The sequence below is a fragment of the Miscanthus floridulus genome, chromosome 1, assembly GCF_019320115.1.
Source record: "Miscanthus floridulus cultivar M001 chromosome 1, ASM1932011v1, whole genome shotgun sequence".
Lineage (NCBI taxonomy): Eukaryota > Viridiplantae > Streptophyta > Magnoliopsida > Poales > Poaceae > Miscanthus > Miscanthus floridulus.
The window spans coordinates 161,645,976-161,663,270 of record NC_089580.1 but is presented as its reverse complement, the minus strand read 5'-3'; the positions used below and the strand labels follow the sequence as shown (position 1 = coordinate 161,663,270).

Sequence of the window (17,295 nt, the reverse complement as noted above, 5' to 3'; positions counted from 1 at the left end):
TGGTAATCAAGCACTGCCACACCATTTCTGTTTGCTTAGACTTGCCGGCACGTCTAGGCGCCACAATAGAATAGTCCTCGTGTGATACTCTCCGCTTTGACTTGCTGCGTCTGCGTCTCCTTCACTCGGTCATTTCTGTTGAATTAGTGACCGGGGCCTTGGGGTATTCTAATCTAAAGCGCCCAATAGCCACAGGCTGATCTTTTTTAATAGCGTGTAGGAGTATATAATATACTATGTGCTAAAGCCACCAAACACGATGATGACAAGGAAACTATGATTTAAAAAATCCTCTTTTTTATGAAATTATTTAAAAGGTCCTTGTATGACCATAAGTAAAGGGTAAGTTTAGATGATATCTCATTTTATCTTTTGATATTTATGGGCTTTTTTTTTACAACAACAACATATATTATATAATTAAAGTAGTCAGTTTATAAAGAGGTCCTCCATGGAAGACCAAATTACAACAAAGTCCTGCAACTAGATAAGAAGGCAGCAGCGTCGGTGGCGCTGCGGAGGATGAATCCGCCGGTGAGGGGCCGCAGGGGCGTCGAAGACGCTTGCACCCGGATGGACCGACCGCGCATAGCTTCGGTTAAGGGTGGGTCTGTAGAGTCGTCGAAGGAGATTCACGCGCGGCGACCAAAGGATGTTGTTGAAGCCGCCGTCGAAGATAGAAAAGGCTCAAGCTAGGATCCCAGGCGAAGGCGGAGCTGTCAAACCAATGCCAGAGGAGGAGCTGCGGCTGAAGTAGGGAATGGCAGGACTGGTGGCTGCAAGAAAGAGGTGGAGGCGTGCGGCGAAGGTTGCGGAGCAGAGAAGAACGGATCTCGGTGATGGTGAGTGGAGGTGGGAGTGGAGGTAGAGGAGGGGAGATCCGCATAGCAGGAGAACGGATTTATTTTATTTATACTGACCATGGCGGAGACGTCGTCGACGGCGAGGAAGATGCCGAGGAAGGCCGCAGCAGCAACGACGACGGCGATGGCAATGGCCAGACAGACACCCATCTCGAGGACCTCTACTGCTCTACAGCTACTAGCTACTAAGTACTAGGAAGGGGGTCCACTCCCTACCACTGCGGCGAGCTCGCCGGAGACAGGAGGGAGAGGGCCCACGAGATCTAGATCTAGGTCGCGAGCGCTCGAGGAGAGAAAGAGAAGTTGCGTTTTGCTCCGCCACGAAGCCTATTTATGGGCTTCTTTAAGGCCTTGGATGTGCATGCATTCATCTCAATCCATATGTGTTGAAGTAGTTTGTAGTGGAATTAAACTAAATTTCATTTTATTCCAATTTAACACATGTGGATTGAGGTGATACACATGCATACAAACAAGGCCTAAGAGCATCATACCCTCATTCCCTACCTAGGGGCTAGGGTCTAGGTCAATGGCAGATACGACACAGTAGTACTACTAGTACCTAACATTAACGACAGGAAGCTGTTTCATTCTTCTTGGTAGCAACAATCTGCTAACGAGGAACTATACAGATGCATGCATATTCTTTTCTATAAAAAAAAATATTGCACGACTGGTGTTTGATGTCGCTCATAGTATATTTCAACCATCTAATCACTGATGATGCTTAGTGCTTCAGGTACATATTATATCTATCCTCGATTACTCTAATGTATAGAAAATCTTCTAAGCTACCAGGGGTGTTTTCCATCCGATCATTATCGGATTGCTCTCCTTTCTTGTTCAACCTTTGTGCAAGTGAATCTACTTCGTCCACCCTCTCAAGTGCATAAAGATCACATCCAAGACTCGGATAGATCTCTTGTTCATCTTTATGAGGATTAGTCCTTAGTGCTCGATCGATAGCTTGAGTGATTGGGTTGTTATGCCCTTCTAACCTTGGTGAGCGAGAGCACTCGATGTCTTAGTGATCTCCGACGAGCCACGAGGGCCTAGGTAGCCTTCCGGTGACATCAATCCTCCAATCTCTGTGTAGACGGGTAGCAAGCCTACTCAGTGTGCGGAAGACGAGGAGACCACTTCCTTGGTGGAGAAACTCTTTAGTGGATGGCGCCTTTGTGAACGAGAGTCGAGGGACAAGTGATAAGCCTTAGTAACTTATGTCACTTGTCTAATTTGTTCATGGTGATGTTTGTGGTTTGCGTAACGCCCCGGACGCCTCGTGTATCCGGCAAGGGGAAAGGCCAGATCATTACTGGGCTGAAATGCTCTTATCTGGGCCTGCCCCTATAATGCTATCCGTTCTGAAACTATCGGGTTGGGCCGGGAAGGCTGCTTGCTATTCTCGCCTGGACAATGTCGGAAATCGCTGCCTACGTCCAAACCACAGGCCTCAAGTTTTTTTTTTCCCGTTACATCACTGTTTTCAACAACATTAACAGTGCTCGTGTTCGTGTCCTCATCTCCTGCGGTCCTCGGTTGTCTATATACTGTGGCAGTTACACAGACAGAGGTGCTGGTACGTTTGATCGACACTGAGTACTGCACCGAGAAAAAGGCACTCGCTTCACCACCGTACCGTCCCCTCTTCGCTTCTCTTAGTCTTTTTCAACTTGTTTTTGCAGTCGCTGTGTTTTTTTCTCACAACAAATCAGCTAAAATAGTGCTCCGCCTCGTTTTTTCAGCGAAGCAGAACGGCGCCAATGGTAGAACAAAAGTGCCCGTTGTGTCACAGCTGCACTCTGCTGTTTTATAATCCTACTCTCAAGAAAATGACTTCGTTGTACATGCAAGTAGGTACGTTTTTTGTTTCAACTTGCGAGCGAGTGGGCGACGACAGGGGCACAGGGACATCGCCGCCCGATCCTGCTGAAATGTCCGGCGCTGAGCCTGTAGCGATATATCGAAGACGTAGTACCACAGTGTACTAGCCATGTGCGGCTGGCTGTGGCTGGTTGGCTCAGCGGCTGAGGCATATGATTCCAGCCGTTTGTGTCCTCCCCATCGCCGACGCAGACGACGGATGGAGGAGCACGGGGCAGAGAACGCTAGCTAGCTACTACCTTGCGTCACCTGCACTGTAGCCACTAGCCAGCCCTGTCCGGCCGTGCCCATGCGGCAGCTGGTCCATCGTCCATGCATGGCCACGGCACGGCCGCCGGTGGGCATCTCTGCAGCGCCCGGCAGGCACGCAGCGCATGTGCCATAAAGGTCACCCGCGCCCGCGCCCTCACTTGTACCGTCACCACGTTTAGGGCGCCGTTTGCCTGTTCCGGCGCTACGGCAGTAAGCATGGGTTCCGCCGTTCTGGTTCCGGCCCTTAAATTGTCGTCGTCCTTTTTTTTTACCTGCCCGTTGGCTTTTCGCCTGCGTGGTGGTGCGCCTGCGTAGGGCCAGGTATTCAACAAATATACTACTCTACTAGGAGATGGGATCACTGATACTACCTGCTGGTATACAGCCTATTCGCTTGGTCGTATTTGAATTATAAGTCAGGATTTATTAGCCAACAAACAGTATTTTTCTCTCACATCAAACCAACCAACAATATTTTCAGCTATGACTTATAAGTCAAATCAGCCCAAACGAACATGGCGATGGTATGGTACCACGCTTGTATGCCATTGTTTTCTTTTTACTGTATTTATGATGAAGTGGCATGGAATTTACGAAGAGGCGTACGGGTGCTGCTGTGTCAGCGCGGGAAACGGTTCCAGCTTCGGTGCTTCAATGTCCACGGTTCCAGCTTCGGTGCTTCAATGTCCACATTGATCAGGGGAGGTCCTTCGATTCCCTCTCGACCGCGATCGAATAACGCTGCGTTATTACGGGGAATAAATACTACCATTGGTCGGTCCCCAGAGGAGGAAGACTAGTTTAACGGTGGACGCGGTCCAAACCCCCACCCCAATTTCGTCCTACGATCATCATGAATTCCGATCGTGAAGTGGACAATCATTCCGTGCTCGTCTGCGTCTGCGTCTGCCCGACCTTGAGCGCGGAATGAGTGAGCGATCGGCAAATCCAGTAGCAATCAGCCGGCCCTCGCCTCTCCTAGAAGTAAGCGCGAGCTAAGATTAGCTGTCACCTGGGACCTGGCCCTGCGTTGCATGCATCATTGAGCGTGTGCAAAAGGCGATCGTCCCGCCACCCAGATCTCCAGGCACAAGCACGCCACCAAATAATAGACTACCCTACCCGCCCTACCCACACCGTGGACGCGCGAGGGCCTGGGCCCTGGGGGGCAGGCGGGCACGAAGAAAGAAAAGCGCGCATGCGGAGTTGCGGACGTGGTCCCTGGAACGACAGGCAGCAGCAGCAAAGAATGAGATGATGGCCGCCCCCGCGACTGGCGCGCAGTTTGCCGCCCGCGGGCGCCGCTCTTCATTCCATCTGCAGGAGGGGAGGTGGCGTGCGCGATCGGCGACCAGCCAGGACAGCAGCCCAGGATGAGCTTTTGCCGTGCCGTGGGCTGCTGCTCCTTCGGTCCTCTCCCGGATCGCACCGCAAGTCCGCAACGGCGCGGGGCGGCGCGGCGACCGAGTTAATTCAGCAATTATACTCGCGCGCGTTGGCGCAGGTGGCCGAGCGAGGCGAGCGCGGAACACACTCCTGTTGTTTAATGGGGAGGGGAGCGCTGTCAAATGCTCTACTCACTGTTGCTGTCAAGTGCTGCTGCCTGCTGCATAGTGCATACAGATACAGCTGTGATTACTATAGCAGTGGTGGGGTGTGGCAGAGTAGCTAGAAGAAGGCGGGGTAGGTGATGTGTATTGATTGCGGCGAAGATTACTTTAATGATGACGGGGGAGGCTGCTGCGGGCGGCTGTGCACTCGATCGAGCTCACGCTCCCGTCCCGTGCGGTGCGATCGATGCCTAAGGGCGCGTTTAGATGCAAATTTTTTTTTTTGGGTTCTGGCTTCTCTTGCATTTTCATTTGTATTTGACAATTAGTGTCTGATTAGGGACTAATTAGGTTCGAAAGTTTCGTTTCGTGATTTCTCATCCAACTGTGCAATTAGTTTTTTTCATCTACATTTAGTACTCCATGCATGTGCCGCAAGATTCGATGTGATGGGTACTGCCTAAAAATTTTTGGATCTAAAGAGGCCCTAATTGCCTAGTAGTACTCCTACTAGCCTGGAAATAAACTACTCCTGCTACAGGAATAGTGTATTTCGTTCGTCTCAAAAAAAAAACAGTAGTATATTTCGTTCAGTGATTTGTCCTGATTGCGCCCATTACCCTGTGCTCTTGCCGTAATCATTTGTGCGCTCAGGGTCAGGGCAGCGGCTGTCCGTTGACGACTGCGTCCACCAGGGCCTTGTTTAGATTGCAAGTTTTTTCGCTCTTTTTTTATCACATCAAATCTTTAGACATATGTATAGAGTATTAAATATAGATAAAAAATAACTAATTACATAGTTTGATTGTAAATTACGAGACGAATCTTTTGAGCCTAGTTAGACCATAATTAGACAATAATTATCAAATACAAACGAAAGTACTACAGTGTCAAATACCCATTCCTAACTCAATCCAAACAAGCTCGCGGCGCCATGATGATTTGTACCCGTCCACCACTGATCCCAGCACTACCAGCGGCTTGTTCGTTTGCACGAGGTTCTCTCATAAGTAGTAGTACTAGCACAAGAAAGAGCTACGGCCACAGTTGTTCTGAAATCCTAACGATCCTGTTCGTTTTTTTTATAATTCATATTTTTTTAAGTATATTTTTTTAGCTGGAACAGTCACACCAAATCAGTTTAAATAATATTTTATTTTGTTTTTTCAGCGAAGTGAACAAGACCATTAATGTTGTCATCACGGAAAAAAGGGCCGGCAGACGGCTACGGCCAACATCCTGAGCCCTGACGATCACCCATGCCCCTCCGGGCTCCGGAGCTCACCACGGCCACGGATCCGGCCGCGGCGACACAGTCGCAGGCAGAGGTACGGAGGCAGGCAGGCAGCCCCGCGCCCGGCCCTGTGCGCGTCGGCGTCGGTACAGCGCAAGGGGACAAGGCCGTAGATCAGCGCCATCGCGGTGGCCAGAAAGCAAACAAAAGCGGCAGGAGACACAGACGTCCGGACGAGCGCTACGGCGCACGGAGAAGCGAACAAGTTGGCTTTCCACGGCGTCGTCTTGTAGCCTCCGGAAGGGGAGAAGGGGCCTCCGTGGCTCCGTCCCGACCCGCTCTGCTCGTTGCTCCTGTCGCCGAGCGATTTGCGAACCAAAACAAAACGACCCCGGTTCTCGCTTCATAATGCAGGAACAAGGAAGGCCAGCCCAGCCCAGGTGTTTGTTTCGCCTACTCTTCTTTTACTTGAAGGAGAAGCTTTTGCTCTGTCCCGTGCGTGTGCGTGTGACCACCATGCATGTGTTTCGCTAGGGAGCTAAAGAAATGAAGGGAGATCTAAGCACAGCACCAGAAATAATAATTCTAGTCCACTTGTCCGCTTCGTCGAGCTTTAGATTTAGGGCGCGTTTAGTTGGCAAATTTTTTTGGTTTTAAGCTACTGTAGCACTTTCGTTTGTATTTGATAATTAGTGTCTAATTATGAACTAATTAGGTTCGAAAGTTTCGTCTCGCGATTTCTCACCTAACTGTGCAATTAGTTTTGTTTTTCGTCTATATTTAGTACTCCATGCATATCTCGCAAGATTCGATGTGACACTTTGAGTTGAAAATTTTTGAAATCTAAACATGGCCTTAATTAATCAGTGCACCAGAGTTTTCGGTTGGTTTGGTACAGAAGCGACCAAAAACCAATAAAACCCCGCGTCCGTCTGGACTCTAGAGCCACCGCAAACCAGCATTTTTTTTCCTTCTTCTCGCAAGCAGTCACGGCTGCTGCATGTACAGTACATGAATTATCAGCAGTCGCCAGTCGGAGGACACCGGCGTGTTCCGCTGGGGATAAAACGAAATTTAGGATCGTTTTACCACCAAACGATAAGGCTCTACGAGCCGGGCCGGGGAGCCACGTCACCAAGGACAGTAGCACAGCGCAGGACTGAGGATACGACGGCTGTATACTGTACCATGCTTCCCCTATGCGCCGGCAACCGTCGCCTGCCTCCCAGAGTCCCAGTCCCAGAGGCCGCCACGGTCCTCCCCTCCGACCCGCGTCTCAGTCTCAGCCCAGCGCATGTTCGGTGGCAGTGTCACCGCAGCTGACGTCTGGGCCTGCAAATGCAACGGGGGAGGAAAAGGGGATTAAAAGCACTCCATGGCCGCCTCCCTCGTCGTCTCGCCTCAAATCATGGCGATATGAGTACGACGCTTCACACGCTCAACAGTTCATCACCAGCAACATCAAATCATAGGACCCAGACCAGCACGACGAAAGTTGAAAGCACTGGACTACTCCTACAGTCCTGCTAGCGGGAAAGAGGAGAATGAGGAATATTTCTTTTTAGTGGTAGTGCCTACACAAACTACTGTTGTCTCGGGTGAGAGTAGTACGATCGTGTGCAAAAGGTACCTTTGCGAAGTAAAGCCACGCGCGCACACACTGCAATCTCGTTTTTAATTTCTGTTTTCTGATGATCTCCCAAAAATAATCCGCAAACCTTTTCTGCACGGTCACGCTTTTTGGTTGACAGTGCCAGGGAAGGGGGTGCCTCGAATCATGTGTAAAAGAAATGCGGTCACTGGATCCTTTCCAGCTGCTCCTTCTCCATACCGACACCTCACTCCCTTCTCTTCTCCTCCTCCTACCTCTACCTCCCTCTCCCTGGATTCCACTCGGACAGTAGCAGCAGCGCGGTGGCCTCGCAGGCTCGCACCGGTGCGGTGCTAGTCCCACACTCCCACTACTCCACCCACTCTCAGTCTCACCCACTCTCTCCAGTCTCCACGCACGCCATTGCCGCCGCTCCTCATCGTACCCTCAGATGGAGCAGCCTGCACTCCCCTCTTGCTCCGTGGAGCGCATTCGCTCCAGCACTGACACGGGGAAGCTCTAACGCGTCGCCGCTGCCGAATCCTTCCACCCGACGGCCACAGCTCCTCTCTCGGTCTAGTCGCGGTGGAGTGGAGATCCGTCAAGGTCATCTCGTCGTGTCGTTGGTCAGTAATCCTAGCTTAGCTTGCTTGGACGAAGCAACCAGCACAATGCCATTTCTTTTCTTGGATGACAAAATTCGAGCTTGGCCTGCTCACATCTTCAGCGGTGTTCGTTTCTTCATGTCTCGGTTCTTGGCTCCGTCCTTGCTGATTTCGCTGCTTTCACACTGAAAATCCTCAAACCTTATATCCTCAATCCCCTTTCTCGGTTCCAAGGGGCTTAAACCCTACCCTGCTTCCTTTTTCATCTCGAGCTCCGTATTCCGAAAAATTCATCTCATTTGCATGAGCATTGCTTCAGTAACCTGGCTGCAAAGAAGCGTCTTGCAATGCGGCTCGTCATATTGTGGCTCTCGATCTGGGCCGTGTGTTTCGCTGCCTCGGCGGGGTCTGGTTCAGACATGGAGGCACTGCTGGAGTTCGGTCGAGGCCTCCGGCAAGACCCATCCCGCCGCCGGGCCGTTCCCTGGAACCCCACCAGCGCGCTGGACTCCGACGGCTGCCCCGTCGACTGGCACGGCGTGCAGTGCAGCGGCGGCCAGATTCTTTCCATTGCGTTCGACGGTATTGGTCTCGTGGGGAATGCTAGCTTGTCGGTGCTCGCGAGGATGCCCATGCTCAGGAACTTGTCCCTGTCAGACAACAAGCTAGAAGGGTTCTTGCCGGGTGAGCTGGGGTCGATGGCGTCGTTGCAGTTGCTGGATCTGTCTGGCAACAGGTTCTCCGGTCCAATTCCGTCTGAGTTGACTAAGCTGACAGGTCTGGGCTATCTCATTCTCTCTTCCAATGGTTTCCGTGGCGCATTGCCGTTGGGTTTCCGGAATTTGAGGAAATTGAAGTACTTGGACCTTCATGGCAATGGCTTTACTGGTAAACTGGACGATGTATTCGCGCAGCTGCAGAGCCCAGTCCATGTTGATTTAAGCTGTAACCAGTTCTCGGGGTCCTTGGCATCGATCTCTGACAACTCATCTGTGGTTAGCACGCTTCAGTACTTGAATGTTAGCCACAATGTGCTGTCAGGGACATTGTTTGACAGTGTTCCGATGCCTTTGTTCGACAGCCTTGAGGTTTTTGATGCGAGTTTCAATATGCTCAGTGGCAGTATCCCGCGGTTCAGTTTTGTGATCTCCCTCAAGGTGCTGCGCCTGCAGAACAATAATTTTTCTGGCTCTATCCCAGAAGCATTCTTTAGGGAGACCTCTATGGTGCTGACTGAACTTGACCTTAGTTGCAACCAACTTACAGGTCAGATAATTTTCCTACTCTTAGTCATGCTTATCTTAAACATTGCATTCAGCTCGCTCTTATGCATGTTTCTTTCCCCATAACATTTTCCTAATGCTTAAACCAGCATATTATAATGAGACACATGTAAAGGATTGATGTTAAATCATTGACCTGCCACCATCTTCTTTTTTCCATAGGCAGTATACTTTTGTTTTGCGACTAAACAATATACAATTTTAAAGCATACAAGAAGTGTGCACACTGGAAGTCTCAAAATGGATCAGCTGAAGCACCTATTACACATGAAGGGAAATTGCTCATTTCCTTCTTCTGAAGTCACCATGAAAGTTTCTAACTCTAGTTTACTGACTACTGGTATACTAATTGCCATTATACTCCAAAGATACATTTGCTATTAGTGATTGTTCAATTTTGAGACTTCCAGTGTGCACAGCTAAAGCTATGTTTTTCAGCTAGTTGTCTCACATTTTATACTCCTCCTCCTCCTCCTCTTTAGATCAATGACATCGAAAGAGAATATATTTGCTGATCAAGTTTGGCCATTCCCAGCTATATCATAATAAATTAGTTAGGAAAATGGGCAGTAGAAATTTAAGTTCTTGACAACATTTTCCCTGTGGTACCTTGTTGTTTGCATTTTTTTGGAGGTGTTGATTGCAAGTTTCAATAAGATAGTTTGTGAGATTCGTAAATCTTTTTCGTTTAAATGATAACTTTTTATTTAAATTCCTAAAACATTTCTTGTCTAACTTTGGCACTGGCATGCATGCTATGTTTTCAATCATTTATAAAATGTATAGCATTTAACAATCATAATGCTGGTTGCCTTTATTTACTGTGTCCCCTTTTTTTCTTACACAGGTCCAATTAGACGTGTGACATCAACAAACTTGAAGTACTTAAACTTGTCACACAATAGTCTTCAGGGAACTTTACCGATCACTTTTGGAAGCTGTTCAGTAGTTGATCTGAGTGGAAACATGTTGTATGGGAACTTATCAGTTGCCCGAACATGGGGAAATTATCTCCAGATGGTTGATCTGAGCTCAAACAGATTAACAGGAAGTTGGCCAAATGAGACAACCCAGTTTTTGAGGCTGACATCTTTGAGGATTTCCAACAACTTGCTATCAGGACAACTGCCAATTGTTCTTGGAACCTATCCAGAGCTGATTTCCATTGACCTCAGTCTTAATGAGCTGCATGGACCTTTGCCTGGAAGTCTGTTTACAGCGGTTAAGCTGACTTTTCTAAATCTTTCAGGCAACAGTTTTGCAGGGACTCTCCCCCTTCGAAATTCTGATACCAAGAACTCGACTTCTATAGACTTGTCTATTCTTCCTGTGCAAACTTCAAACCTCTCATATGTTGATCTTTCAAGCAATTTTTTGAATGGCTGGCTGCCAGTGGGCATTGGTGATTTGAGTGCATTGACATTGCTGAACCTTCGTCAGAACAACTTTACTGGCCAAATCCCAAGAGCAATCACCAAACTGAAGAATTTGTTATTCATTGACTTATCAAGCAACAATTTCAATGGTAGCATACCTGATGGCCTCCCTGATGATCTGGTCGAATTTAATGTTTCCTACAACAACCTGTCTGGCTCTGTTCCAAGTAATTTGTTGAAATTCCCAGATTCATCTTTCCATCCAGGGAATGAATTACTTGTTCTTCCTCGCTCCGAATCACCAAATGGCTCTGACAAATCAGATGAGGGCAGACACGGCTTGAAGCGTGGGATTCTATATGCATTGATTATCTCTGTCGTTGTATTTGTTACTGGGATTATTGTGCTTTTGCTTGTTCATTGGAAGATCAATAGCTGGAAGAGTAGCGATAAAGGTACTGGCCAAGGTAAACAACATGTGACTCAAGGCCAGAGTGCTCAGAGTCAGAGAAGTGCAGAAACTTCAACAAGTGGAGTGCAAGATGTAACATTAGGATCGTCACCTTCTGCAGAGTATGGAGCTGTTCCATTGCCTGGCAAGGAAAGACAGCATGAAACCCAAGATGTGCCAATTGATGCTGCTTATTTCAATGAACCAGCAGGTAGTAGCTCAGCCATTAAAGACAGCACAAAGTCTTCGATGCCTTCTTTGTCATCGTCACCTCCTGATGCGCACTCCCAGCATCATCACTCTATCCTTAGAGTGCACTCTCCTGATAAACTGGTTGGGGATTTACATCTTTTCGACAATTCAGTTGTGTTCACGGCTGAAGAGCTCTCTCGTGCCCCTGCCGAGATAATTGGCAGGAGCTGCCATGGGACATCCTACAGGGCTACTCTTGACAATGGGTACATGCTGACAGTGAAGTGGCTGAAGGAGGGCTTTGCTAAGAGTAAGAAAGAATTTTCCCGTGAAATAAAGAAGCTTGGTAGTGTACAACATCCCAATCTTGTCCCGTTGCGTGGTTACTACTGGGGCCCCAAAGAGCATGAGAGGATCATGATATCAGACTATGTAGATGCGACATCTCTGTCTACCTACTTGTCTGGTAAGATGGTTCCTTCCTTTACTCAACACTTTCTGTTTCGTGCTCAATATGGACGTTTTCTGATGCATATTTCTTCTTTCTAGAATTTGATGAGCGGAATCTCCCACCCCTATCAGTTGGACAGCGGCTGAATATTGCGATCGTAATTGCCCGCTGTCTAGATTACCTGCACAATGAGCGGGTGATTCCACATGGCAACATCAAGTCGTCTAACGTCCTGATTCAGAACTCCACTCCATCTGCTCTGGTAACTGACTACAGCCTTCACAGGCTGATGACTCCGATCGGCATGGCCGAGCAGGTCCTAAACGCTGGTGCCCTAGGATATTCCCCACCTGAGTTTTCAAGCACCAGCAAGCCATGCCCATCTCTGAAGAGCGATGTGTACGCTTTTGGTGTCATTCTGCTGGAGTTGCTGACAGGGAAGATTGCTGGTGAGATCATCTGCATGAACGACGGCGTGGTCGACCTGACCGACTGGGTGAGGATGCTGGCTCTGGAGGAGCGTGTTTCAGAGTGCTATGACCGGCACATCACGGATGTTGAGAGCTCGGAAGGCACCCCGAATGCGCTGGATGGCATGCTGCGCATAGCGATCCGGTGTATCCGGTCCGCATCCGAGAGGCCGGAGATCCGAACGGTGTTTGAGGATCTCTTGTCCCTATCGTCGTGACCGTAGTTCTTGATAGTGTACATCTCGTACTTACATCAGCTTGTGGAAACTTGGAGGGTATACTAACACTTGCTAGGATTTTGGGGTGATGTGTGTGTAGTCTCCTTGAGAATTCATTGTTTGGGTCGCTCTTTCTGGGAATAGTTGATTCGTTTTTAGTTAGTTCACAATTTTAGCAGTAGATGATTGCGAGAATAAGTTTGTGCATTGTGATTTCAGACATCAAAAAGGAAAATAAAGAAAGTCTTATTGATTTGTTGCTCTCCCGTGGTATGTATTCGTATGTAACAGTAATCAAATCCCCAAATATTTACAGTTAGATATTCCAAGATTCTCTTTCAGAGCATGAACTTGTAATTCAGAAGCCAAAGCCTTTTGTGAATATAAATATATTTCTGACCTGGAGCCTTCAGCAGAGGGCATGTCATCTTAATAATGTTGCTTGATGCTTCCATGTATCTGATTCTTACAGGAATGGGCGATTCTTGCTTCACACATAATCAAGGCCGGAGAGGAATGCAGCAAGAACCTATGCTTTTTCAACAGAGAGAGGGAGGTCGGTAAAAGCACTGCCCATTTTCGAATTTGCTGAGAGAGGATCGCAACGTGTCTATCTAGGAGGCTTGTTCTTAGATGTTGTTAAAGGGCTCTAGAACACATCTAACAATGTACACTGAGTTGATAGTGCCAAGATGAAGCTCTACATCATCCATGAGTAGCCTACATGGTTGATGAGATTGGAGATGATTTCTAGGCTTAGCTTTCTATGGAGCCCGAGTTTAGGGCTTTAGGTTGGACTAGAGGGCTTGTCGGCGAAGCTTGCTACCCTTTCTTCATCTTCTTCTCCATCAAGCTAGAGGGCGGGAGCCCCTCTAAGCTCAAACCATATCCATGGGGAATACCTTGGGGCTCCTTCCATCAGCTTGGTGGTCTTCTCCTTGATCTTCTTGGCGAAGGGTAAGACTGTCAGACACTCCTCGGATGTCCAAGGCATTTCACATATCATTGAAAAAAAATAATTAGCCAAAAATAGAAACGATTGCGTTATTACTTCGTGCTACGAATCTCATACTGTACATTTTAACCAATTGAGCTCAGTCTGTGGTCAAACGGTTTCCAAATATAACGAATTCATATTCATAGGATTATATAAAAAAATTAAAAACAATTGAAATATGCAGAAAAGAAAAATGCCTTGGATAGTTTATAGTTAGACACCTTTAGAAATTGCTGCCTAGACAAGTAAACATACGATTCGTATCTGTCGCATGCTAATATTCGCCCTTGTTCTTGAGAACACGCAAAGGCGCAAAGCCATATTCAAATTCGTTAAAAAAAAATACAAAAACGAATGTTCACGTTCAGCTCGTTTATATCCCTGGAAGGCTGGAGGAATACGCCAATTTCGCGGCAGACGCCCTCAAAAACCCACAAACCCCCTTCGGCCTTCGCCACCGGCCATCCTTTCCTTTCTCCTACTCCAATCCCCACACCCTCCGGGAGTCCGGCCTCCGCCCGCCCCTCCACCCCTCCTCCCTCTTGTCCCGGAACCTTCTCGATGCTTCTCTCGCGAAGGTTCTCCTGCGCCCTCGCCCGCGCCCCCTCGCTCGTACGGGGCCGGCCCCTTCCTCCTTGCGCCGCCCGCACCACCACTCCGGCCCCCCGCCCCACGCCCCGCCGCCTCATGTCTTCCTCCGCCGGGTGGCAGCACTCCTCGCACCGTCCCCCGCCGCCGCCTCCTCCTCCTCCTCATCCCGGCGCTGACAAGGTATTTGGGTCACATGCTTAGATTCTTAACAGTTTTGCCCCTTGGACCGCCTAAGCGGAGCGCCTTGCGTCCTGTGCCACTGCACTGCAGGACCAGCTGTTCAGGGGCCTGGAGGCGGCGCTGGGCACCACGTTCAGCTCTGAGCCGCTGGCGCCGCCGCCGCAGCCAATGATCCTCGTCATCAGCGGGCCCAGCGGTGTCGGCAAGGACGCCGTCATCAAGGTGACACCTCATTGCGATCCCTAACCCCACCCACCTTTGCTGCGGGCCATTGGTTTCTGATTGGCTTTACAATGTCGGGTGTGGGTTGTTCTGCAGAGGCTGCAGGAGGAGAGGGAAGGGATCCATTTCGTTGTCACCGCGACGAGTAGGGCGATGAGGCCAGGTGAAGTTGACGGGAAAGACTATTACTTCGTCAGTAAGAAGGAATTCCTGACGATGATTGAGAGGGAGGAGTTGCTTGAGTATGCGCTTGTTTATGGGGAGTACAAGGGGATTCCCAAACAGCAGGTATTTGATCGTGGTTATATCATTACCTGTTTGCATCAGAACGGTTTCTTGCCTGCAGATTGGTGTGCATACACATGCTGGATAAGTTAAGATTTAGGAAAACGGTTTACGATTACCATATGCACTAACAATGGTTTACTTATGCACTTATGATGTTATGACTATTCAGTATGAACAACTCAATCTTCTGTATCATCGCGGAAAAATGTGTTATGGCCTTGTGCGAATGAGTGGTGTGGCTGGAATTTTGCCAATGGCACTGCAGACCTAAGTGATGTAAATAACCATAGGAGTTAGAAATTCAGTGGAGAAACCATCATATCACTATGGATTTTTTTTTTACCCCAAAAATTAAATGCACACGGATTTGTACAGCTGACCTAATGCCTAGTAAAAATGCAACTAATAAGTAAAGATCATAAATATTGCATGGTAAAAACTTCAATTATCTGCTTGATGCGTCGCTAGGTTTGTTTAGTGCTTTATACACAGGGACAGTTACAGTATATTTCAGAGCTGTCTAGATCAAAATCTTCCTATGGCTTACCCAAGCTCATCTCATAAAAAGCCAAGAAAATGGCACACTCCACTTATATGTGAAGCAGGGCAGGGCAGTTCAAAGTTCAAACCATGTAGGTCACAAATATCACTTCAGTAGCATATGTTTGCAGATGTCAGCTGCCATATTTGCTACATATGTCAAATCGAGTTATGGGGTACAGCAGGGAACACCATACCATGATTACAGGCGCATTGTATTTTAATCTGTTGTTTGATTTTTGCCTATTATCAACTGATCACTTGAACCTGCTCTATGATGCTTGATTGAAGGTTGAAAATCTCAATGTCTTATAGAGTATTGCTTTAGTTCTATGGATTTCTGCAAAAATGTTGTTTACTGGTTTTCTAGTTGCACTGTCTAGCATTTTGTAGTGCTGTATGTCGTTTACTCAGTTTCAGTGCATCGACTTGATTGAAAGAATCTGCTAACATGTATTGACATTAATTTCATAGGGCTCCCTAGAAATGAAATGAAAAATGTGTATTTTGGGTTAAAAACCACAATGGACTGAATGCAGTCCACCTATCATAGTAGAGCTTAAGAAATTATGTCTGTATTTTGGGTAAAATTCTAGACATGTCTGAAGAAGTGGTCCTTTTTTTGTGCGAAAACTGAAGACGTGGTCTACCTACATAAAGTTTTCATACATGTTCCTTTTTTCATCTAGATTCGTGACTACATGGCTAAAGGCTGTGACATTGTTCTGAGAGTCGACATTCAAGGAGCAGCAACTTTAAGACAGATACTTGGTGAATCTGCAGTTTTCATATTTTTAGTTGCTGAGAGTGAAGAGGCACTTGTTAAAAGGCTAATCCATCGTAAAACAGAAACATCAGATATGCTTCTTGTCAGAGTTGCAACAGCCAGGGAGGAGGTGAAACGCATTAAGAATTTCGATTATGTGGTTGTAAACGCTGAAGGGAAACTTGAGGAGGCTGTTAAACAAGTGGAGTCTATCATTGATGCTGAGAAGGCTAAAATTCACAAGCGGCATGTCAATATCTAAGCTAAAGACCATGTGATTTATGCCTAGTGTCTTCTTCTGTTTAAAGGAAAATTATCTGTCCAAGTTTGCTGAAGTGTGATGAAATGACTTTCAGGTTTCAGTAGCCAGAAAGTTATCTGTCCAATTTCCCTGACCACAACCAGGGCAGTGCACACTCTCTGGGATACATACACGATTCTCTTGTTGTTATTTCTCTCTTTTTCTTCTTTGATTTTTAGTTCTGACGGGAGGATCTGAAGGGCTGTACCAAACTAGTTCTGGGTGAATTTTATGTGATGTACTATCTTTCTCAATTTCGTACTGACTAGTGTTGCTGGGCATGCCCAAGAAATCGGTGCCCCAAATAGCAAAATTGCTAGTTTGGCTGCAAAATATAAATTGCTTTGTTTTTTTTCCCAGTGCCAGAATAGATGTTGCTGGAATTCTTCCTCTTGTCCAATGTTCTCTTCATGAAGTCCTTCATATCTGTTGGGAGCTTTTGTTTTTGTGTGCGGGTGCGTGTGGAATACTGTAAACCATGTTTGCACGGTTTAAGCATCTGGTGCTAACTTGCAGTTGATTTTCACATCATCGCTTGTGATTTGCATCATTAGTTTAAATAATGTACTTTCCTGTAGAAACATCGGTCTCCCTTTTGCAATCATTCTTAAGGCCACCCACAACCACAAGAGGCAGGACTGCTGCGTGCACGGCAACAATTTCAGGCCTCTCAGAGATGCTTTTGCATGACCGTTAATTGGATCCATGAGTTTGCTAAGTTTTGTTGTATTTGAGTAATGGGTATTTGTGTTTGAAAAGCATCTAGACCCTAGTTGGGTTTCGATGATTAATAACAATACGAGATTACTATGACTAACGTGTATTTTGCAGAGGCAATTAAGTTAGGTCATGGTAATGACAATTGATTGGGCAATCATGGTTGTCATGCCTCTACGATGGAAATCGTTTCGGTTTTCAAAGGATGGACGACAAGGTTAAGGATGGACTAGTTCTAAGTGTCGTTTGGCGTTGAAGAGACACTTAGAGTAG

The 17,295-nt window shown here is 47.4% G+C and overlaps 2 protein-coding genes across 2 annotated transcripts; both read left to right on the top strand.

Annotated features, from left to right (window-relative positions):
* Positions 1-7,604: 7,604 nt before the first annotated feature.
* On the top strand, positions 7,605-12,727 carry LOC136500034 (probable inactive receptor kinase At5g10020). The gene is made up of 3 exons (XM_066495477.1): positions 7,605-9,245; positions 10,110-11,747; positions 11,831-12,727. The coding sequence occupies exons 1-3, from the start codon at positions 8,327-8,329 to the stop codon at positions 12,418-12,420; spliced, it is 3,147 nt and encodes a 1,048-aa protein (XP_066351574.1). The 5' UTR covers positions 7,605-8,326; the 3' UTR covers positions 12,421-12,727.
* Positions 12,728-13,892: 1,165 nt separating this feature from the next.
* On the top strand, positions 13,893-16,656 carry LOC136500024 (guanylate kinase 2, chloroplastic/mitochondrial-like). The gene is made up of 4 exons (XM_066495470.1): positions 13,893-14,188; positions 14,279-14,410; positions 14,507-14,698; positions 15,928-16,656. The coding sequence occupies exons 1-4, from the start codon at positions 13,979-13,981 to the stop codon at positions 16,264-16,266; spliced, it is 873 nt and encodes a 290-aa protein (XP_066351567.1). The 5' UTR covers positions 13,893-13,978; the 3' UTR covers positions 16,267-16,656.
* The last annotated feature ends 639 nt before the right edge of the window (positions 16,657-17,295 follow it).